Source organism: Antennarius striatus, chromosome 6 (assembly GCF_040054535.1).
Source record: "Antennarius striatus isolate MH-2024 chromosome 6, ASM4005453v1, whole genome shotgun sequence".
NCBI classification, from domain to species: Eukaryota; Metazoa; Chordata; class Actinopteri; order Lophiiformes; family Antennariidae; genus Antennarius; species Antennarius striatus.
In genome coordinates this window covers 2,206,112-2,228,828 of record NC_090781.1, presented here as the reverse complement: position 1 = coordinate 2,228,828, position 22,717 = coordinate 2,206,112, and the positions used below count along the sequence as shown (strand labels likewise).

At 48.2% G+C, this 22,717-nt stretch overlaps 1 protein-coding gene and 1 long non-coding RNA gene across 4 annotated transcripts in view; one reads left to right on the top strand and one right to left on the bottom strand.

Moving 5' to 3' along the window:
- Window positions 1–20,115, top strand: part of nf1a (neurofibromin 1a) — a 58,730-nt gene extending 38,615 nt beyond the window's left edge. For 2 of the 3 annotated variants that reach the window (XM_068316764.1, XM_068316763.1), the window contains 22 exons: window positions 3,961–4,393; window positions 6,873–7,213; window positions 7,318–7,520; window positions 8,456–8,649; window positions 8,723–8,863; window positions 10,623–10,902; window positions 11,002–11,216; window positions 11,820–11,881; window positions 11,958–12,099; window positions 14,484–14,585; window positions 14,847–14,987; window positions 15,183–15,309; window positions 15,445–15,576; window positions 16,058–16,193; window positions 16,306–16,466; window positions 16,558–16,680; window positions 16,756–16,874; window positions 16,948–17,048; window positions 17,214–17,356; window positions 17,487–17,533; window positions 19,011–19,227; window positions 19,833–20,115. In XM_068316764.1, coding sequence (XP_068172865.1) covers window positions 3,961–4,393; window positions 6,873–7,213; window positions 7,318–7,520; window positions 8,456–8,649; window positions 8,723–8,863; window positions 10,623–10,902; window positions 11,002–11,216; window positions 11,820–11,881; window positions 11,958–12,099; window positions 14,484–14,585; window positions 14,847–14,987; window positions 15,183–15,309; window positions 15,445–15,576; window positions 16,058–16,193; window positions 16,306–16,466; window positions 16,558–16,680; window positions 16,756–16,874; window positions 16,948–17,048; window positions 17,214–17,356; window positions 17,487–17,533; window positions 19,011–19,227; window positions 19,833–19,975 — 3,703 coding nt within the window. In that variant the 3' untranslated portion in view covers window positions 19,976–20,115. Of the gene's footprint in view, window positions 1–3,960; window positions 4,394–6,872; window positions 7,214–7,317; window positions 7,521–8,455; window positions 8,650–8,722; window positions 8,864–10,622; window positions 10,903–11,001; window positions 11,217–11,819; window positions 11,882–11,957; window positions 12,100–14,483; window positions 14,586–14,846; window positions 14,988–15,182; window positions 15,310–15,444; window positions 15,577–16,057; window positions 16,194–16,305; window positions 16,467–16,557; window positions 16,681–16,755; window positions 16,875–16,947; window positions 17,049–17,213; window positions 17,357–17,486; window positions 17,534–19,010; window positions 19,593–19,832 lie in introns of all 3 variants that reach the window. The other variant, XR_011035533.1, reaches the window with a different exon arrangement.
- Window positions 2,200–10,252, bottom strand: LOC137596350 (uncharacterized). Its single transcript, XR_011035534.1, has 3 exons — window positions 10,133–10,252; window positions 3,663–3,781; window positions 2,200–3,342 (listed from the first exon to the last, which is right to left on the bottom strand). It is a non-coding gene; the product is annotated as an uncharacterized lncRNA (long non-coding RNA).
- Window positions 20,116–22,717: the final 2,602 nt, after the last annotated feature.

Here is a 22,717-nt window from a genome sequence, read left to right as displayed (position 1 = left end):
CCTAACCTGCTGCACGTCCTTCCCATCTCTGTCTCTCTGTCTTGCCAACCGGTATAGATCAGTCTCTCCCTCCTTACTGTCCAACCTAGCATACAAGTCATCATAGGCTTCTTGTTTGGCCTTTGCTACCTCTACCTTCACCTTACGCTGCATCTCCCTGTACTCCTGTCTACTCTCCTCAGTCCTCTCAGTGTCCCACTTCCTCTTGGCTAACCTCTTTCTCTGTATACACTCCTGTACCTCCTCATTCCACCACCAAGTCTCCTTATCTACTTTCCTTCCAGATGACACACCAAGTACTCTCCTACCTGTCTCCCTGATCACATTAGCTGTAGTTGTCCAGTCATCTGGAAGCACCTCCTGACCACCCAGAGCCTGTCTTAACTCCTTCCTAAAAGTCATGCAACACTCTTCCTTTTTCAGCTTCCACCATTTTGTCTTCTGCTCTGCCTTTGCCCTCTTCATCTTCCTCACCACCAGAGTCATCCTACACACCACCATCCTATGCTGTTTGGCTACACTCTCACCTACCACTACTTTGCAGTCACTGATCTCCTTCAGGTTACACCGTCTACACAAGATGTAGTCTACCTGTGTGCTCCTACCGCCACTCTTACAGGTCACCCTATGTTCCTGCCTCTTCTGGAAGAAAGTATTCACTATAGCCATTTCCATCCTTTTTGCAAAGTCAACTACCATCTGTCCTTCTGCGTTCCTCTCCTGGATACCAAACCTGTCCATCATCTCCTCATCACCTCTGTTTCCTGCACCAACATGTCCATTGAAGTCTGCTCCAATGACAACTCTCTCAGTTCTTGGTATACTCTGCATCACTTCATCAAAGTCCAGCCAGAATTTCTCCTTCTCCTCCAGCTCACATCCTACCTGTGGAGCATACCCACTAACAACATTGAACATCACACCTTCTATTTCTAGCTTCAGACTCATCACTCCATCTGACACTCTTTTTACCTCCAGGACATTCCTAACAAACTCCTCCTTCAAGATAACTCCTACTCCATTTCTCTTCCCATCTACACCATGATAGAACAACTTGAACCCTGCTCCTAAACTTCTAGCCTTGCTACCTTTCCACCTGGTCTCCTGGACACAGTATGTCTACCTTCCTCCTCTGCATCATGTCAACCAACTCTCTACCTTTTCCTGTCATAGTTCCAACATTCAACGTCCCTACTCTTAGTCCTATACTCTTTGCACTCCTCTTTTCGCTCTTCATGAGAACACACTTTCCTCCTCTCCTCCTTCGACCAACAGTAGTCGAATTTCCACCGGCGGCCTGTAGGTCAACAGCACTGATGGCAGTCGTTGTTAACCCGGGCCTCGACCGATCCGGTATGGAAGTCATAGGTTTGACTCACATCTTTGATTTATGCATCCCAAATGTAATAACAGAATATAGGGTAGAAGCTGTACACAAGGATTTAGTTTTGCCAATAGTACAATATAAAAACTAAACAAACTGGTAATTTTAATGATTTTATTGACAACAACATCATAACTGTTTAAGTTAAAAGAAAAAGTTTACTTACACGTTATCAAAACGTTAAAGCCCACTAAACGGTTTTAGAAAGAAAGATGTAATAGTTTTTTTTTCTTTTTTCACATTTGCTTTTCACTCAATAGTTTTCTTTGCCTTTAATTAGTATATTCTCCTGTGGACACTGCATTAAGCTGACAGAACCTTCTCCAAACACATTTTTTGTAAATTATGTGGAGAAAAGTATCATTATTTTCTCTTGGGTGCTGACATTTAGCCGTCCCTCACCCATTGCTGTACAAATGTGCCGATTTTTGCCAGTTTTTGCCTGACTTCTTCTGCGTATATATCCGTACTGTCCACAGTAATATCTGCCTCTCTTTGTTCATTAACTTTTGATTGTTTTTTATTCAAGAAAGCACTCATTGTCACTTGGTTTTTGTTCAACTTTTGCATCTTTTTCGGAGACGTGGTGATACATATTCAAGATGTGCAGCTTCACTACATTTTTAAAAAATATAACATATTGTCCTCGATGCGTCGTAAGTTTGATCTCATCGAGGAGCCATTCTGTAGTTGGTTGAATTGAGGTGAGAAGAGACTTGAATGTGGTTGTGTTCTGTTGACACGTTCTCGCTAGTCGCCCCCCACGGACCTAAACTAGACTGCAGTAGGATGTAGAACATTAATCTGACTCCGACATGGAACTTCCTGTCAATGTTAATGAATGATAGCTACGGGTTCATCTATGTATAAGAATAATGGAAAATATTAGTATTAAAAGTTTTAGAAGAAAGGGAAGTTGACTCATATCAGTCATTCATGGATTAATTCATTTTTTAAATAGTGTAGAGTTTACAGTGCAAACATTTACATCAGACTTCCACTGGTGGTGTCAAATGCATTAATAGATATTGATCTGGAAATACGTATTGATCTGTAATACTGCTTTAGCACAGAAACTGTCTGGAGGATTGAATAGGAATCACTGGCATTGATTGTATTGTCAGAAACGTCAATGCCATTTATTTTTCTTTGTTCATTCTGATATTTTTGATGTGTTAGTATTTTAATTCTGTGCTTGTTTTACTTATATCAGAGGCTCTTTTGAATGAATACGGTGCCGGTATTGATTGGTATGGCTACCCAAATCAGGTATTGGATCAGCTGTTTTCAATCAGCCCCAACTTTGGATGATTAGTTTGAATTTAATTGTGAGCTGAAATTGTGAATGACACGCCCCCAACCCCAGCAGAGTTCCGTCACACCATGAGGGGCGTGTCCTCCAGACAGTCCCTGGAGCTGGAGCTTAGAAGTGGACGGGTCTTCTCTTCAGGATGGAGGGTGGTTGCGAAGGCCCCCTCCTGACCACCTGCCCCCGTCTCCTCCCCGTCAGCCTGCGTGTCTTCTCCCAGCTCTTCCAGTATAACACTGACATCACAAGGCCCTGCCTCCCCCCTGACCGAAGGCCTGTCGGTGGCCCAGTAGCCGCCACTACTCACATAATCCACGTTGGACCGGGACTTTCTAGGAACATAAACCTGGCGCTGATTCCGGCAAATGAGGCACGCCAAAACCACGGTGGCAGCCAGCAGACAGACAATCAGCCCCCCCGCTGAGCCTATGGCGATAAGACCCATCTGGGTGTCCATCAAGCAGTTGCCACCATAGCCGTCGCTGCCTGGATCAGGAGTCTCTGTGCTGTTGGCGGTGGGGAGGTCCACTGCAGGGGTTGAGATGTTATCCAGATGTGGGGGTAGAAGGTTTGGATCTGCAGAGCAGAGCAGCAGTGGACCGATCAGGGGAAGCAGCCAGACAGACGTTCTGGTGTCGTCCATCGTTCCCTGAAGCAAAAGGAAAAAAACTTCAATTCAGAAATTATTTCCAGCCTGTGACTAAATGGTTCAAGTTGAATTTTAATGTTCTGATTTGCTCTCAGCTGTGATGAAGGAGACCAACCAGCTGATGGAGGGGTTTCTAGACATCAGTCAAACATGGCTGACATCTGACATCTTTCTAAATGCAGTCAAGTTCTGTGACAAAGTTTCCTTCAAGCTTCCAACTTGCCTGAATTTTCACTATGGAGCGAACATTTATTTATTATTCTGACTCACTAAAAAGATTTCACCTTGACTGTCATTAAAACGCACTATGCAACCCTTACTGGATGTGGTCTTAGTTCAGGGTCTTGTTGGAGGGATGCAGTGATAAACTGGCTTCTTCACCCTCTTTCTGGAGCTTCTGGTCTTTAGTTCAGAACCGTTGGTCTCGTATCACTGATGTCTGGGAAGCAGAAAGAAGTGAGAAATGAATTCAAAACCCAAACCCAAAATCCAAAGCTGTTGTCTGTCGTGTCTGAACTGCTGTTGGGGAAAATCCCCCATAATGCACTGTTAGGTAGAAGAAATTAACTACAAGATTTTCCATTTGTCCTTTTTTTTTTCTGTCCGTTTCCTTCTTAGGTTCAAAACAGGCCAGATAAACGGAGACCTGCTCATCTACCACGTCCTACTCACACTCAAACCCTACTACGCCAAGCCCTACGAGATAGTAGTGGACCTCACGCATGTAGGACCCAGCAATCGCTTCAAGACCGACTTCCTGTCCAAGTGGTTTGTCGTCTTTCCTGGCTTTGCCTATGAGAACGTGGCAGCAGTCTATGTTTACAACTGCAACACCTGGGTGAGGGAGTACACCAAATACCACGAGCGCCTACTGACGGGGCTGAAGGGCAGCAAACGGCTTCAATTCATCGACTCACCGGCGAAGTTGGCCGAGCACATCGAACCGGACCAGCAGAAACTGCCGGCAGCCACGCTGACCCTGGAAGAAGACCTGAAAGTCTTTCACAATGCCCTCAAGCTGGCCCACAAAGACACCAAGGTGTCCATAAAGGTGAGGTGAAATTACAGGAGATCACAAACACACATGAGAAAAGTGAAATGGTTTTAGAATTCCCTTTTGTTCAGTCGGTGAAAAGCATGAACCAAAATCGACTATAGCCGTAACTCTTCTGTCTTTTCCTGGTTAGATTCAAAAGTCTTTGGGCAATTTTTCTTGTTTCATTCTTAATTTGAATGAAAAGTTCTTACATCGGTAGACATTAAAAGAGGCTTCTTGTGAAAATCAGACACATTACAATCATACCTAGTGGGCACTTTAAGAACACACATATCCACTCAACAGATTTACTCACTCCTTTAACAAGCTCTTTGTATTTTAAAAGTCTGTTGATACGGATATACGTATGCATTAATGTATGACTTATTAATATAAAGTTAATGCAGGGTTAATGCAGACATGCTACAGACTTAATAATAATGGATTTGCATCACACTTTCTGGTCACTCAGATGGCTTTACAGTGGATCCATTATTCATTCACTCCTCATTCGTACTTGGTGATGGTAAACTACATGTGTAGCCACAGCTGCCCTGGGGCAGACTGACCGAGACATGGCAGCCAATCAGTGCCAACGGCCCCTCCAACCGCCACCAGAACAATCACACACATTCACACACCAGAACAATCACATTCACACACTAGCGAGTCCTTCACTAGCACCTGAGCCACAGCCGCATCCAGTAGAGTTCATACAGACTTTATACAGAGTTAGTACAGATCTTATACAGAATTAATATAGAGTAATAGAGTTAATACAAGCTTTATACAGAGTTGAGAGTTAATACAGAGTTGATGCAATGTTAGCATGGACTTTATAGAGTAAATAGAGTTAATATTGAGTAACGAGGGATCACTGTACAGACATTATAGAGTAAATACGGACTTTATACAGAGCTTATACAGACTTTATACCAATGGTTCTTAACCTTGTTGGAGGTGCCAAACCCTGCTGGTTTCATATGCTCACTCACCAAACCCTTCTTTAGTAAATTTTTTTTTTTTTTAATTAAATTTAAGACATAAGTATGTTTTACTGGTGTATTTAATGAATTGTGCATTAATGTCACCTTTTTCAAAGAACTAAACCCAGACAGTGCATGAACTGACATGAAATGACCTACCTGTAAATCAGTGTGACTTCTGCTGTTGTCATAGAGACCAGTTCAGATATGCGTGGCTTCACCTTGACAGGTGTTACTCTGATGTCATTTCACACTAAAGTCTGTTTCTGTTGTTTCCATCAGCTTCAGGAAGTGTTCCTTTATTTTTACCAGCACCAGACTAGAGTTGTTCAACTTGACATTCAGATCCTGCAGAACCCTGACTCCCATCACGTTCCGTTATACAGTACATGTACATTCAGGTTACACATGTTCGTCCGACCACTTTCTTTTTTTGCTCAACATAGTTACTATGAATTAAAACATTAAGAAATCAATCAGATGACGTACCATCACGACAGGCATGAATCAACTACTGAGTGCGCAAAATCCCCTGTAGCACAGGTAGGCTAATCAATGTAGCGTGATCCCCGTGACCACCGAACCCCTGAGACCGACTCACCAAACCCCTAGGGTTTGATCCAACCCAGGTTAAGAACCACTGCTTCATACAGTTAATGTGGACTTTATACAGAATTAATAGAGTAATAAAGACTTTATGAAGAGTTAATACAGAGCCAGAAAAACTATTGAAATGTGTAATATGCATGCCTTACCAATAGCAGGTGGTGTTATTTCACACTGGACACCACAGAACATGATAGTGGTGACACAAATCTACACTGGATTAATGCTAATAAACAGAACAGACTGGGCAGTGATTGGAGTCTACCGTAGGTTCTGTTATTTTTGCCCTGGTTTTTGGTCCATGTAGGCCAGCGTGACTTCCCATTGTTATCTCTTTCAGATGATTTACGGTTTTCCATTGTGCATGGCAACAGTACGTAGACTTATCATATCTAATACAACACTGACTAAGTATAGATAGTCTTTAAAGAGTCTCCTTTTAAGGGGTCCGGTTTCAAGGAGTCTCATTTTAAGGAGTCTCATTTTAAGGAGTCTCATTTTTAGGAGTCTCAGGCGGTTGATTTTGATCCAGTGGTGAACAGTGGATGTTACCAGGACAACTTGCCTCTGCTGTTAAACAACAATGAACCACATACAGACACATGGCTGTGAAGGGAAGGGTTTATCTTTAAAGACTCATGAATAATTGGGGATTAAATGCAGCCCATTGGATGTTGGGCAGCCTGTTTCCCAGATTATGTACTGTTAGCCTGCTAATCGTGTGACATGGACTTTAGACTGTGTGCGGTAAATAATTGAAATCGGGCCCCCAGCGTCGTATCGATCCCCACATTTCCCTGGAATCTGGAAGATACTGTCAGAATTTTCCTACGAAAGGATCATATTAGTGAAGGATCGTAATATCCACCCTGGAACTCAGTGTGTGTTTCCTCTCTGGTCAGGTGGGCTCCACAGCCGTTCAGGTGACCTCAGCAGAAAGAACCCGCGTGCTGGGGCAACCCGTCTTCCTCAATGACGTCTACTACGCCTCTGAGATTGAAGAAATCTGCCTGGTCGATGAGAGCCAGTTCACGCTCACCATGGCCAACCAAGGCACGCCGCTGACGTTCATGCACCAGGAGTGTGACACCATCGTTCAGTCCATCATCCACATTCGGACCCGCTGGGAACTGTCTCAGCCTGACTCCATACCACAGCACACCAAGATACGGCCCAAAGATGTTCCTGGCACTCTGCTCAATATTGCCTTGCTGAACCTGGGCAGCTCGGACCCCAGCCTCAGGTTGGTCCTGCATGTTCTTCAGGTTCCTCCAGCAGCCCAGGTTAATGTTGAGTAGGTTGCGCCTCGGAACAACTGGTCACAACTGTTCTCTATCCCATATGTAGGTCTGCAGCCTACAACCTGCTGTGTGCTTTGACGTGCACCTTCAACCTGAAGATCGAGGGCCAGCTGCTGGAGACGTCGGGCCTCTGCATCCCGGCCAACAACACCCTGTTCATCGTGTCCATCAGCAAGACTCTGGCTGCCAACGAGCCCCACCTCACGCTGGAGTTCCTGGAGGAGTGCATTTCAGGCTTCAGCAAATCTAGTGGGTATACAATGACCTGTCCGAGCACGTGTACACACACACATACACGCACACAGTACTATATAACTTTTATAACATGGTGTATTGTTGGTGTGTTGACACACATTGTGATCAGTCATCACCACACCGTTGATATTGTGGGTTTGCTTCCTCTGAGGATGTGAAAGGCCACCAGAAACCTGAAGTTGGAATGACTGTAGACAGATTAAAGCAAAGCCCTGACATGTCAGACATCAAGCACCTCAGGTCTCCCTCTCTAGTCATGTGACCTCACACCGTTAGCTCCAGAGCCTTCAGTCCTTCCATCAGAGTGTATCCTGGTATAATCAGATCCACAGTGGAGGTAACGTTGTTAACGTTGTCGTGTCTAACCCACTTCACCAAAGTGGCTTTCCTTGCGAATATCAACTCTGCTGTTCAGGACAACAGCAGCAGGAAGTCTTTTGGGAGTGGTTGTAGAAACTCTGGGTCATCAATCATGTTTGAATCTCTCTCCTGTAGACATGAATCAAGTCTGCCCCCTCCCCCCCCATCCATAAACCGTTCTCATGAAACTTCTGTTAGTTTGAATGATGCTGTCACAGGTAAGGCGGTTGAACAGGAATTCAGGTGCTCTGCTGCCCCCTCTGGTTGTGTAGCCGTACAGCAGCCAACACAACCCAGCACATCCCCGACACAACACCAACACATCCCCAACACAACCCGACACATCCCCAACACAACCCGACACAACCCGACACAACCCGACACAACCCAGCACAACCGTCTTCCTTGATTGTGGCAGTCCCGTTGTGGCTCTGAGACGACTAGATGTAGTTTCAGATGTGGACAAACATGTTTTGAGAACCCTGTGGCTGTAGCTGGTAATTCTGGGTTCAGTTCCATCTCATCTGACCCTGAACAGGTAGGGGTTAGCCAGCTGTGTTGTGTTGCAGGCATCGAGCTGAAGCACCTGTGTCTGGAGTACATGACGCCGTGGCTCCTCAACCTGGTCCGCTTCTGTAAGCACAACGACGACGCCAAGCGCCAGCGAGTCACTGCCATCCTGGACAAGCTCATCACCATGACCATCAACGAGAAGCAGATGTACCCCTCCATCCAGGCCAAGATCTGGGGCAGTCTGGGTCAGGTGTGTCGCCCCGCCAGTGGCGTGTAGCTGACGTGTTGTGGGTCTGAGCTCTAATCGTTCTGTTGCCGTCCAGATCACAGACCTGTTGGACGTGGTACTGGACAGCTTCATCAAGACCAGCGCCACCGGGGGCCTGGGCTCCATTAAGGCAGAGGTGATGGCCGACACAGCAGTGGCCCTCGCTTCAGGAAATGTAAAGCTGGTGTCCAGCAAGGTGAGACTCTACCTGCTGCACCTCGCAGTGTGTTTCTGATGTCTGGTGTCGTGTTTCCTGTTGAGCCAATCAGAGCACAAACTCTGCAGCATGTTGAGCTGACACACAAACACACACTGAATTCTCTGTGATTGGTGGTTCTACGGAGGACTGGGGTACCAATCCTGCACCATCTTGAGCCACGAGCTGTTAGCTTTATCAAAGTCATTAATCAATCAGCCTGACTGGGTTTGGAATAAAATGTCCTGAATGAAAATACTGACAAGAATTCTGAAGCCCAGTTCAGACCAGAGGTCCACCACATTGAGGGGGTAGTTCCATCAGAACCCCGACCCCTAAACCCTCACCCCAACCCCTAATCCTAATCCTAACCCCTAACCCTAGCATGTGTCTCATGCTAATGACCCTCATTAGTAAATGAGGCTTGGTGAAACTCGTATTTCAACCTTAACCTTAACCTTGGCGACCCCGTTAAAAACCGTTGAGGACCCAGATGGGTTTCGACTACAGTCGTTGGAATACGAATAGTACTGACTGCACCCCACAGGATTAATAAACTGGGAAACCCCAACTTCTAACTCCTAACTCCTAACACTGTAAACTGGGCGTGCTGGTCGGGCGTTAACAGCCAGCCGCTGTCGTTCCACAAACGGTAAGATCAGAATCTGGCTGTAGAGTCACACACACACACACACACACACACACACACACACACACACACACACACACACACACACACGTTGTTGACTGACATGACCCTCTGGGCTGAGGTTCTACCGTTCTGCTCTGGTTCCTCACACAAGTTCAACACAACCATCTCATCTGAGCTCAGTCAACAATACAGAATAAATGAGCCCCTGGTAACAGAGTATTGTTAATGGTAACAGAGTATTGTTAATGGTAACAGAGTATTGTTAATGGTAAAAGAGTATTGTTAATGGTAACAGAGTATTGTTAATGGTAAAAGAGTATTGTTAATGGTAACAGAGTATTGTTAATGGTAACAGAGTATTGTTAATGGTAACAGAGTATTGTTAATGGTAACAGAGTATTGTTAATGGTAACGGAGTATTGTTAATGGTAACAGTATTGTTAATGGTAACAGAGTATTATTAATGGTAACAGTATTATTAATGGTAAAAGAGTATTATTAATGGTAATGGAGTATTATTTATGGTAATGGAGTATTATTTATGGTAATGGAGTATTATTAATGGTAATGGAGTATTAGCATGGTAATAGAGTATTAGCATAACAACAATAACTTACTTAATGTTGAAGTGACTGATTCCAGAGCTTTAAGCTGCTCCCTTGAGCATCCAGAGACTGGAGGAACAACAGATCCCATCAGCATACAATAGAGGAGACACACGCACACGCACGCACACACACACACACAAACACACACACACAGAGCACACACTGAATGCCCAGTTGCTGCTAACACACACAGGCTACTGGAGCACACACACACAGGACTCGGGCGTACCTTCCTGGCCTGCACCTGAGAAAGAGAGAGAGAGAGTGTGTGTTTGTGTGTGTGTGTGTGTGTGTGTGTGTGTGTGTGTGTGTGTGTGTGTGTGTGTGTGTGTGTGTGTGTGTGTGTGTGGTCTGGAGCTGCTGTGTGATGTCATGCAGCACATCTGGACACAATGGAGCCTTGTCTGCTGACAGCAGCTGAACGATGTTTGACTTGTTGTGATTCTAGAACCATGAGCCGCCGTTAGCCCCCAGCTAACCCCGGTCTTCTATCTGGCAGGTGATTGGTCGCATGTGTAAGATCATAGACAAGACGTGTCTGTCGCCGACGCCCACGCTGGAGCAGCACCTGATGTGGGACGACATCGCCATCCTGGCCCGCTACATGCTGATGCTGTCCTTCAACAACTCGCTGGACGTGGCCGCCCACCTGCCCTACCTGTTCCATGTGGTGACGCTGCTGGTGGCCACGGGGCCGCTGTCCCTCCGGGCCTCCACCCACGGGCTGGTCATCAACATCATCCACTCCCTGTGTACCTGCTCGCAGCTCCACTTCAGCGGTGAGCACTCCCTCCAAACGCCCGGTTCCTCTGGGGCAGGAGAACACCTGACCGACATGAGAGCTGAGAGCGTTGCTTTGTTGGTTTTGATGATTTCAGAGGAGACCAAACAGGTTCTGAGGCTGAGCCTGACGGAGTTCTCACTGCCTAAGTTCTACCTGCTCTTCGGGATCAGCAAAGTCAAGTCCGCGGCCGTCATCGCCTTCCGCTCCAGCTACCGGGACCGCTCCTTCTCTCCTGGCTCCTACGAGAGAGAGACGTTTGCCCTGTCCTCCCTGGAGACGGTCACCGAGGCCCTGCTGGAGATCATGGAGGTCAGCAGCCGCTCACGCTTCTTCATTTCCTTAAGTCCTGTAGGTGATGGTCAGGAGACGTCTGGTAGGACTTCACCTTCTGGTCAGCTCTCTGAATTTTGTCTTGTCAACATCCAGTGGTCAGGAGCCCTACGTCCTCCTAGAAGCCTAAATTGTAAATTAATAGTTTAACTGAGGGACTAAAGAGTTCCTCCATCGGTCCGTCCAGCCTGTAGGACTCTGATGATTGTGTTTGGTGGCAGAAGCTCACACATGAGAGGACCAGATAAAGTCTGACCCACCAGAGAAACATTCTTTCAGAGTTTTCTCAAGTGCCCCACTCCTCCAAACCACCCCCTCTCCAAAGAAAGTTAATGTGTTGCTGCACCTTGATCCCCGATCGATCACGTTTGTGTTCTGTTCTAACGACATTTATTAATGCGGTTCCGTTGGTTTTAAATGTAGCACGCTCACCCTAGAGTCTGCTGCTGGAGCAGACTCTCTGGAGGATGATTGGTTTGATCAGGAAACGCGTTCCTTCATGTTGGTGATCGCTGTGTAGCGGTGCATCATCAGCATGGAGCCACTGTGGTCTTTAAACTGTCCTCCATGTCTGTCCTCCAGGCTTGTATGAGGGACATCCCAGCCTGCAAGTGGCTCGACCAGTGGACGGATCTCGCTCAGAAGTACGAGCCTCCTGCACGTCGTCTCGTCCGGTGCGTAGAGGACATGACTGCAGTAAAGGTGTGCTGGTGTTTGCAGGTTTGCATTCCAGTACAACCCGTCTCTCCAGCCCAGAGCCCTGGTGGTCTTTGGTTGCATCAGTAAGAGGGTGAGCCACGGTCAGATCAAGCAGATCATCCGGATACTCAGCAAGGCCAGCCCCCTGCTGAGCATCGACCGGGTGAGAACACTCCCTCATCTGACTGTTTAAACTCAAATCTATTCATTATCTGGTGGACACACACCCACTGCCTCGGTGAGGGGGCCATTTCCACACTGTTTTTTAGCATAAACTTGATGGCAGGAACCAATCAGCTCAGTAGAGGGAAAAAACTGTCCATCATTACTGTAAGAACTGAAGGTCAGTCAGGTTAGAAAGTCCACAAACTTTGAACATATCCCCAAGCAAAGTCACAGAAACCATTAAGTGCTACCATGAAACGGACTCGCTTGAGGAACAGCCAGGAACTGAAGACCAGGACTCAGTTCACCCGAGTCTCAGATGACATCAACACCTCAGATCAGAACGCAGTTCTAGAAGCAGACAGTTCTACATCAACCTTCAGGCCTTCATGTTCAACTAGCTGCTGGAAACCAGAGACTCAATTGGGCCATGAAACACCAGAAACGGAGAGCAGACTGGTGGAACTCTGCTTTGGTCTGACTGGTCCAAATCTCAGTATCTTTGGCGATGCACAGAGGGTGAAGGTGGAGATATATATATATATATATATATATATATATATATATATATATATATATATATATATATATATATATATATATAGATACTTTATTAATCCCGGAGGAAATTGTACATATCCACTGCTCAGGCATTACATCACGAATAAATACTGGATAAACACCAGGAGAAAAAGAATAATTGACATTACAGGACATACCACAAGACATACACTACACTAACAGACACATGCAGCACTAACAGGACATATACAGTATACTAAACTATAACTAAAATATAAACAGTATAAAATTAAATTAAATCCATTCAACCCCGTGCTGACCTCGCCACCTCCCCCCCGCTCCTCCTGAGAGAGTCATTGTACCCCCTGATGGCACGGGGCACGAAGGAGGACCTCAGCCTCTCTGTGGAGGTGCTGTGTGACAGCAGTCTGCCGCTGAAGGTGCTTCTCTGCTGGGAGAAGGTGGTGTGTAGGGGGTGCCTGGTGTTGTTCATGATAGCCTTAACTTTAGACATGGTCCTGCTCTCCAGAAGCATATCCACAGAGTCCAGGCTCAGCCCGACCACTGAGCCCGCTCTGCGGATGAGTCTGTTCAGACGGTCCATATCTCTTTTCCTGGCCCCCCCACCCCAACACACAATGGCGTATGACAGCACACTGGAGACTACGGACTGATAGAACATGAAAAGGAGCTTAGGACAGATGTTGAAGGAGGCCAGCCTCCTCAGGAAGTACATCCTGCTCTGCCCCTTCTTGTACACACAGTTGGAGTTGAGTGACCAGTCCAGTCTGCTGTCTAGCTGCAGTCCCAGGTACTTATAGTTTTCTACCACCTCCACCTCACTGCCTTTGATGATCACTGGCTGTGGAGAGGGAGGTGCCCGCCAGAAATCCAGCACCATCTCCTTGGTCTTGGAGACATTGAGCTGGAGCTCGTTCTGTTGGCACCACTCCACGAAGTCAGCCACCAATGCCCTGTACCCCCCCCCATCACCCTCCCGGATACATGCCACTATCGCGGTGTCATCGGAGTACTTCTGTATGTGGCAGGTATCAGAGTTGTGCTTGAAGTCCGATGTGTAGAGGGTGAAGAGAATGGGGGAGAGAACGGTCCCCTGTGGCGCCCCCGTGCTGCTGGTTACCATAGAAGACAAACAGTCCCCCATACGGACGTACTGGGGTCTGTCCGTTAGGTAGTCCGTTATCCAGCTCACGAGGTAGGGGTCCACAGCCATGGAGGTCAGTTTGTCCTGCAGGAACCAGGGCTGGATGGTGTTGAAGGCGCTCGAAAAGTCAAAGAAGAGCACTCTGACAGCACAGCCCCCAGCGTCCAGGTAGAGCACGTGGTAGAGGAGGTACAAGACAGCATCGTCAACCCCAACCTTGGCCTTGAAGGTTCTCCAGGATTGTTCAGCTCAGTTACCTGACATGAAGATCATTGAGCATGTCTGGTTAGAGGAAAGAGGAAGCTCTGGTGATGAAGCTAAAAGATTCTGATGAACTCCTGCTGATGACTCCATCAGTACGATGGGCAGCCATGGCCGAGCTGGTGGGAGTCACAACCCCGAGGCACCATGACTCATGTTCCCATGACTCATGTTCTCATGTTTAGTATGTGACAGGACTCTTGTCCAAGCAAGACCTGACCTGAAGTAATTAAGTGATGGAAGTCAGTGAAAGAAACGAGACTTTAGTTTGTTAGAATGAACAGAATCCACAGATTCCAGTTGATCAACACGTCAGCTTAGTGTCTGTTGTTCAAACGGCTTCAATGAGGGTCTTGAGTCAGGGACTGTATGAAGGATGGATGGATGAATGGTTGGGTGGAGACGTCCCTGATGGTCCTGCTTCCTGTCCTCAGGGTCTGGAGAGCTGCCTGAAGGGACCAGACAACTACAACAGCCAAGTCCTCATTGAGGCCACAGTCATCGCGCTGACCAAACTGCAACCTCTCCTCAGCAAGGTAACCGCTGACCAGACCGTTAACCAGACCGCTAACCAGACTACTAACCAGTTACGCTAACTAACGGCTCGTCACACAGACCTGAAACTTCTTGGGTGTTGGTTGACGTTGCTGCTGATCTTCACTGACTTTAAGCTGAACTTAAGTTTGTGGAACAGACTCCAGTGGGTGTGTGCGCGTTCTGACCGACGAGCGTCCTGTGTGTGTGTGTGTGTGTGTGTGTGTGTGTGTTGGTCTGTGTGTTGGTCCTGTGTGTTCCAGGAGTCGCCGATGCACAAGGCGCTGTTCTGGGTGGCGGTAGCGGTGCTGCAGCTGGATGAAGTCAACCTGTACTCTGCAGGAACCGCCTTGCTGGAGCAGAATCTCCACACTCTGGACACGATGCGAGTGTTCAACGACAAGGTAAAATACCAGGAACGCCTCCACCGCATCCTGGTCCTCCGTCCATCAACCAATCAGATACAGCTACCGATTGAACCGATTGATCCTCAATCAATCCAGAGCCAAAGGAGGTTTTGTGATGATGATGTGTGTGTTTGTGTGTGTGTGGTAAATGATGTGACCTGGTGCCACTTCTTTCTGGTTGTGACCCTCCAGAGTCCGGAGGAAGTCTTCATGGAGGTCCGGCGTCCACTAGAGTGGCACTGTAAGCAGATGGATCACTTTGTGGGCCTGAACTTTGGTGCTAACTTCAACTTTGCGCTGGTGGGCCACCTCCTCAAAGGTAACATCCCGTGGACACATCCACACGCCGTCCACAGTGGAAACAGATGATTCGTCGACTGTGCTGTTCCGTGGTACAATTTGTTGGTGACGCTAACGTTGGGCTATGTCTCTCGCTGTCCTGTTGTCCCCCCAGGCTACAGACACCCGTCCCCCACCACAGTCGCCAGGACGGTGAGGATCCTGCACACGCTGCTGGCTCTCATCAGCAAGCACCTGAAGTGTGACAAGTTCGAGGTCAACACCCACAGCGTGGCGTACTTGGCTGGTAGGAACCCCCCCCATGTGCACACGTGTCCTACACGTCACATCGCCTCATGTGAACCCTTCTCCATACAGCTGTTCACTTCCCCTGTGTACACAAATCAGTTTGAATCCATGTTGGTGCTGTTTACTGTGGCACTGTGGCGCCCCCTGCTGGGGGAAAGAGGCCTGAAGTTCTCATAGTCGTCACTGGAATCTGATGAAAGTTTGGAACAGGAATTTAAAATGAGATAATTATTCAAAGGTGAAAGTTTTCACATGAAATCCTTCTGGAATGTTTGATGACATTGAAGAAAGGTTTCTGCTGATGTTCATGTCCTCCTTCGTTTAGCCCCGTGGGGCTAACCAAAAGAGTGTGGTGATCCCACTCATGAACCGGTCACAGTCCAGATTTGGTTCAGTGTCTGCCCCTAAAGCCTCACCTGGACCTTTGGTTAATGGAGGGTGAGTTTCTGTATGAATGATGGTCTATTGTTGGGTTGCAGCCCTTCTCACGGTGTCTGAGGAGGTCCGAAGTCGCTGCAGCCTCAAACACAGGAAGTCCCTGCTGATCTCTGACCTGTCGGTGGACCCGGTACCCATGGACACCTACTCCGGTCACATAAACGATCCCAGCTGCAGGTGAGTCTGCCCATAGATAATGATGAAGTCCAACCACGTATACTAACCCATAACTGACATTCTGGTGAGAACATGCAGCTAGTCACTCTAAAGTGTGTCATGTGTCCTCCAGAACGCTGCGAGAGACCCAGCCCTGGACGTCCCCTCAGGTTTCAGAGCGCTACCTGTCAGCCCATCACTACGCCACGGTGGGCCAGATCAGCCCACGGACACGCAAGTCCATGAGTTTGGACATGGGTCAGCCGTCCCAGGCCAACACCAAAAAGCTCCTAGGTACGTCCAACGCCTGGCGTGGTACGATGCACCAAGATGCTCCACGCTGGAGGAGCAAAACGGTCATCAGTGTCAATGTGTTTGGTTTCAGGCACCAGGAAGAGCTTTGATCACCTTATATCAGACTCTAAAGCACCAAAGAGACCAGAGATGGAGTCTGGAATGACCACCCCTCCCAAGATGAGGCGTGTAGCGGAGAACGACTACGAGATCGGTGAGAGTTCAGTCCCTCATTCGACATCCTTGAGGTTTGAGGAGATAGTTCACATCGTCCATGTTGTCATTCCAGAGACACAAAGAATTGGAAACTCTCACCTTCGTAAGGTTTCTGTGTCAGAGTCCAATGTTCTGCTGGATGAAGAGGTTCTGACCGACCCAAAGATCCAGGCTCTGCTGCTCACTGTGTTGGTGAGGAAGCCTTTGAACCTGTGTGTGGTGGTAAGTCGTTGTGATGAATGCTGACGCGTCTCTGGTCCTCCAGGCCACCCAGGTCAAGTACACCACCGACGACTTCGACCAGCGCATCCTGTACGAGTACCTGGCTGAAGCCAGCGTGGTCTTCCCCAAGGTGTTCCCTGTGGTGTAAGTACCTGATCATGTCCAACCGCAACTCGTCAGGCCCTCAGAACCACATGCTGGCCTGTAGTAACTGAACATATGGATCACCTCCCGTTATCAGAGAAACCCCACCCACCCAGATTCCAATGCTCAGCCTTGATCACGCCTTTATGTCCGTGTGCTCCTCAGACACAACCTGCTGGACTCCAAGATCAACACTGTGCTGTCCATGTGCCAGGACACCAACCTCTTGAACCCGGTCCACGGCATCGTCCAGAGTGTGGTGTACCATGAGGAGTCGCCCCCGCAGTACCAGCCTTCCTATCTACAGAGTAAGTCAGGCTTCTCATTCCTTACCGTCACACATTTCCTGCACTGGCTGATGGGAACTTCCTCAAGCTGTCACCGTGAATTCAGATGGATATCTGTTCTGCTCTTTGACTCTCCCCCTTCTCCTCACAGGCTTTGGCTTTAACGGACTTTGGAGATTCGCTGGACCCTTTTCAAAGGTACCAGTAGACGTGTCCTTTGGTCGTTGTACTCAGTTGTGGATGATGACTGGGTCAGTAGCTTGTCAGTAGCGGTTCACTCAGCCTGAATGTAGTAACGGTCAGTATTTCAGAAACGTGGAGTCCATCCTCCTGTGTGTCCACACCAGACTTTTGATGCAGCTCGTTCTACCAGACGTGGATCGAGGTGTAGTCGTCCCCCAGTGAACCATGAAGGACGTCAGAGTCCTGTAAACGACTGATCCCTATAGTTTTACCTTATAAATATAGGGCTTCAAACCCGAGTCCTATAAACGATTGATTCCTATAGTCTTACCTTATAAATATAGGCATCAAACCCGAGTCCTGTAAATCAGCGGTCCCCAACCTTTTTTGCGCCACGCACTGGTCTTCATGTGCTCGATAACCGTTAATGACGCCAGGACAGCTGTAGTCTAATAATAAATCATCCGTAATGGTTTTATGTAAAATGAAGACATTGACAATAAACAACCTTTTTTTTCATAAATTGATCATCAACATCTCTGTAAATGAGATAATTCTAAGATGAGGTTTATTTTGAAATATAGCGACTTATAATCAGAGCATTCAACGTAGGAGAAATACTGATCATTTCAATAAAAGGGTGAACAAGTCAATCAAACAATAATAATAATTACAATAATGAGAATTAGTGGTTGTGGACCGCTGATCTTGGGGTAACGGAAACAATGACACCTGAAGTGTGTTCCGGACCTCCGGTCTACTCCAGTTTGGTTTTCTTTACGGTCACTGCAGAAAATCCCACTTCACAAAGACAGGAGCTTCGAAATGGAAGCAGGGATTAAGATACTTCTTGGGCAATCTCAGGATAATCTGTCTTGACTTTAATCCAGAACACTGGAGCGATTATGGGCGGTTAATTTAGGGGTAACGGCTAGTAACCTGTCACCTGACCGAGACCTGTCAAGCGGGACAGACTCATGTATTTGTCTGTGCGTCATCTTTCAGACTCCGAAACACATAAAACAGAAGTAATGTAAGTTATTTTTTCTTTCTGTGCGGACCGGTACTGGTCCACGGCCCGGGGGTTGTGGACCACTGCCATAAATGATTGATTCCTATAGTCTTACCTTATAAATAAAGGGCATCAAACCCGAGTCCTGTAAACAATTGATTCCTATAGTCTTACCTTATACCTATAGGGCATCAAACCAGAGTCCTGTAAACAATTGATTCCTGTAGTCTTACCTTATACCTATAGGGCATCAAACCAGAGTCCTAGGACTCTGGGCATCAAACCCGCTGCTCTACAGGAGGTTAGTGAACACGTCTTCACATAGAACAGCTGCAGGACACTCAGACGGGTGTGAAGCGTCTTCAGGGTGTCGACCCCCCTACTGTTCAGACGATGGCCTAAAGCGACAATATGAACCCATGTCTTGCTGCTGGTGTGATCACACCTGTAGGACCGTCTCACATGTCCTCCTGTCTCCAGCAAACCCAGATCCCAGACTACGCCGAGTTGATCGTCAAGTTCCTGGAGGCGTTGATCGACAGCTACCTGCCAGCAGCTGACGAGGAGCGGGGGGAGGAGCAGCTGAGGACGCCCACCTCCCCCTACCCCCCCACCAGCCAGAGCCAGCTCAGCATCACTGCCAACCTCAACCTGTCCAACTCAATGACGTCGCTGGCCACCTCCCAGCATTCACCAGGTAGCACACGGCTCACGGGGGCGTAGCCACCATGTCCACCGCTTCCTGCTGAAACACATGGCCTGTATGAGGTCAACAGGAAGTCTGGCGGGTTTGAGTCCTAGTCCACGACTAGAAAAATGTCAGCTGACACGATGTCTTGACTGAGCACAACAAACAAAACCACCTCCACGAGCACGTGATTGGGTCGAGGATTTTGGTGACAGTGACGTGGCATCATGTAGAAACTGTTGCCTCACGTGAAGAGGTCCTGGGTTCCAGTCCCCCGAGAACCTTCCTGTACTGTCAGCTTGTGGTCTATCTGGCTTCCCTCCTCCATCAAAAACGGGTGTATAGATCAACTGGTGACCCCAACTGGCCCAAAGGTGTGAATGTGAGTCAGAATGTAGTAATGAATTGGTAAGGGGGGTTTACCAAAGGCAGCTGTTATAGGCTCCAGTCTCCCGAAGACTCTAAACAGGTGACCTGGGATGGAAACTGAACGGATACGAACTGATGTTGTAATCAAGGAATGAGTTCCACACTCAAGTTGCGTGTGTGTCTGTGTGTGTGTGTGTGTGTGTGTGTGTGTCCAGACCATCTGACAAATGTCCTCTGTCCACCAGGTGTGGACAAGGAGAACGTCCAGCTGTCCCCCAGCTCGGCCCTCTCCAGCGGGGGGCGCACTCGCCACGGTTCAGCCAGTCAGGTGCAGAAGCAGCGCAGCGCCGGCAGCTTCAAGAGGCCCAGCATCAAGAAGATTGTGTGATGGAGTGCCGGCCCCCCGTCCTCCGCACTGGTCCTCCACACCGGCCCTCATGCTGCACTTCTCCTTTGACTTCCTTCTTCTTCATGATCGTTGCCCGCGACAGGAGGACGCGTGGTTTTGAGTTGGGCTCGTCGCTCAGATCAGAGTCTGGGGCTGATACTGGTTTGGAGGTGCTCCTCCGGTGTCGGGGGTGTCTGTTGAGTCCTCGTCTGAAGCTATGTCCACATGGGGCAGACATTTGGTTGAGACCCCCTGAGGCTGATGGGAGGACAGCGTGGAGGCCAGGGTTCACCTTGAATTGAGTCCACAGGAAGGGACACCCTGTCTTGAACCTGAACCAGGACCCTGACCCAGACGGACCAATGGACAGCCACTGGGTTGGAGAACGGGACTGGACTGGACCGACTGGACGTACAGGCTGTCCCCGTCCCATTGTGTACATACTTGACATAGAGGATAGCGTAGTCTCTAGTGCTAACGTTGATGTGGACGTTCTCTCCATGGTGTGCCTTTGTCAGGAGTTTTCAGTGTGTACAGTTTGTAACGTGGACCCACAACAGGAACCGGGTTTTCTGAAGGCATGCCGTCCATCGCCCCCCCCCCCCTCCCCAAGACTGACCCACAGTACCACCCGTAGACCTGTGGGGACACCAGGTGTAAGGGGCTGGGGGGGCACCAGGTGTAAATAGCTCTCAGCTGCGTCTGTCCAACTGTTCATCGTGCTTTTACTTTGATGTTTACTATGAAGTGTGTTTTAATTTGTTTACATCGTGACGAGGAAACTTGTTTGTAACGGCAATAATCTTCAACTCTCCATCGCCACCTGTTGGTTCAAGGACGACACTCATCTGAGTATTAGCTTGTTGGGGTATGATGCTAACAGCAGAGTTAGCCAAGATGAGCTCTACCTAAGGACACACACACACAGTCATGAGTGTGGAGTCGTGGGGACAGACAGGACCAACAGGCCATGTTTTAAATATTCAACCTGTTTGTGACTAAATGATTGTTCTACGACACCTGTTGGGTTCGAGCCAGAGTCTCCCGGGAAAAACTCATTCAAGTCCGATTTGTGGTCAAAACATGGGTTAACACCCCAACAAAGTTAATTACAACTCCTGTTAAAAATGTGATCATAAAGACACATCATGGGTTTAGAGCCCCCCTCCCAGTGCTATACAAGTCCCGTGACACACCCAGCTGACACAGGCAAACAACTCTCGTCCCAATAGTTCAGGTTGCAATAGATGCAAAAACCACCTCGTGACCGAAGGTATCGTCTAGAACTCGGTGCAACTCTGTTTACAGTTTAGTGTGGATGTGGAGGGGTTCTGTTTAGTCCCTTAACGTTGTCTTTTTGAACATAACAGGAATGACCAGTCTCCCTTTGGGTGCACCAAAAGCTGACAAAAAAGCTCAACAGTGTCAGAGACAGGATGGACGTGTGGTCCATGGACCCGCTGCCTCGACCCAACAAGTTTGTCTGACCTCCAGGAGTGTGCTGGAGGTGAAGGGTAGAGGAGGCTGTTCGTGGACGTGACCAGTTTGCACATCCTGTCAGAAAAATGCTTCCGATGAATCACTGAAGGGATGGCAAGAGGTGCCACCAGGTGTTTCTGCTGTCTGTGCCATTTCCGCACTGAGCACAGCTGCATGAATGAATGATCACACTGATAGGACGACCGTTCTGTCGGGGTTAATGCGGTGCTGACCGGTCACCCCTCCGGTGATCTGGACTCACCGCTACCGGTACGTTAGAATGTCCATGTGGGTGTGGCTCTGACCTGGGCGGGAAGCGAACAGACTGTTCATCACTGACGAGAACAGTGTGTGTGAATCTGAACCCATCTGTCTCGGCTCAGTGGGGTTTTCATGCTGTAAAGGGTTAAATGTGTAGTAGTCATAGCGATGTCCTGAAGACACCGGACAGAACCGGTTGATATGTCCAGTCTTCTGGACCTACAGGTGTGCGTCTTTGTCTGCATTGTGTTTTCTTTCTACCTGTAACTCTTTCCAGGCTTAACTACCATCTTAGTGGAGGCGGTGTCTATGTTCTGGAACAGTGTTTCTGGTTCCATGAGTGGACCGGGTTGGTGTTGACCCGTCTGTCTCCACTGCCGGACCACACACCGTTCACATGAGGACAGTTCTTCTGCCAGACGTTTAAACGGGAACCACAGCTTTCTGTCGGACATCTATGCATCACAGAGTTGAGGATTGTTTCTGGACTTCCTGGAAAGCAATCAACACGTCTGCTGCTCCGACACGCGTCATCAGTGTTCGTGTGACCCCATGGTTTCTAGATCTGTTGACTGGTTGTTGAGAGAAGATTCTTCTGCCCACCCAGCTGATCCGGTGTGACCCGGAGACTCCAGGACGTTGTCATCCATCAGCATTTTGTTGGTCAGCCTCAATAATGACCTGTAAGGGAAAACGGGAGTTTAGAGTTTCTGATTCCAGTTTGAGTGTTGGGATCCCTGGAACCAACTGGACCAACCAAGGAGTTTGTCAGATTGACATGAAACTGGTAGTTCAACTGTCCATCCCCTGGAGTTGTCCAGCCTTAACACTAGTGGTTAGTGCTGGAGTCCGTGAAGGTTTGGGCCCACCTTAATGGATTGGTGTCAGTCCAGTGAGTTAGACTGGTCTCATGTTCTTCTGAGGTGGCCCACAAACTGAGAACCCAGAGCAGAAGCCACCACCATTACAGAGGACTGCTGGTAGCCCCATGTAAATGTCTCC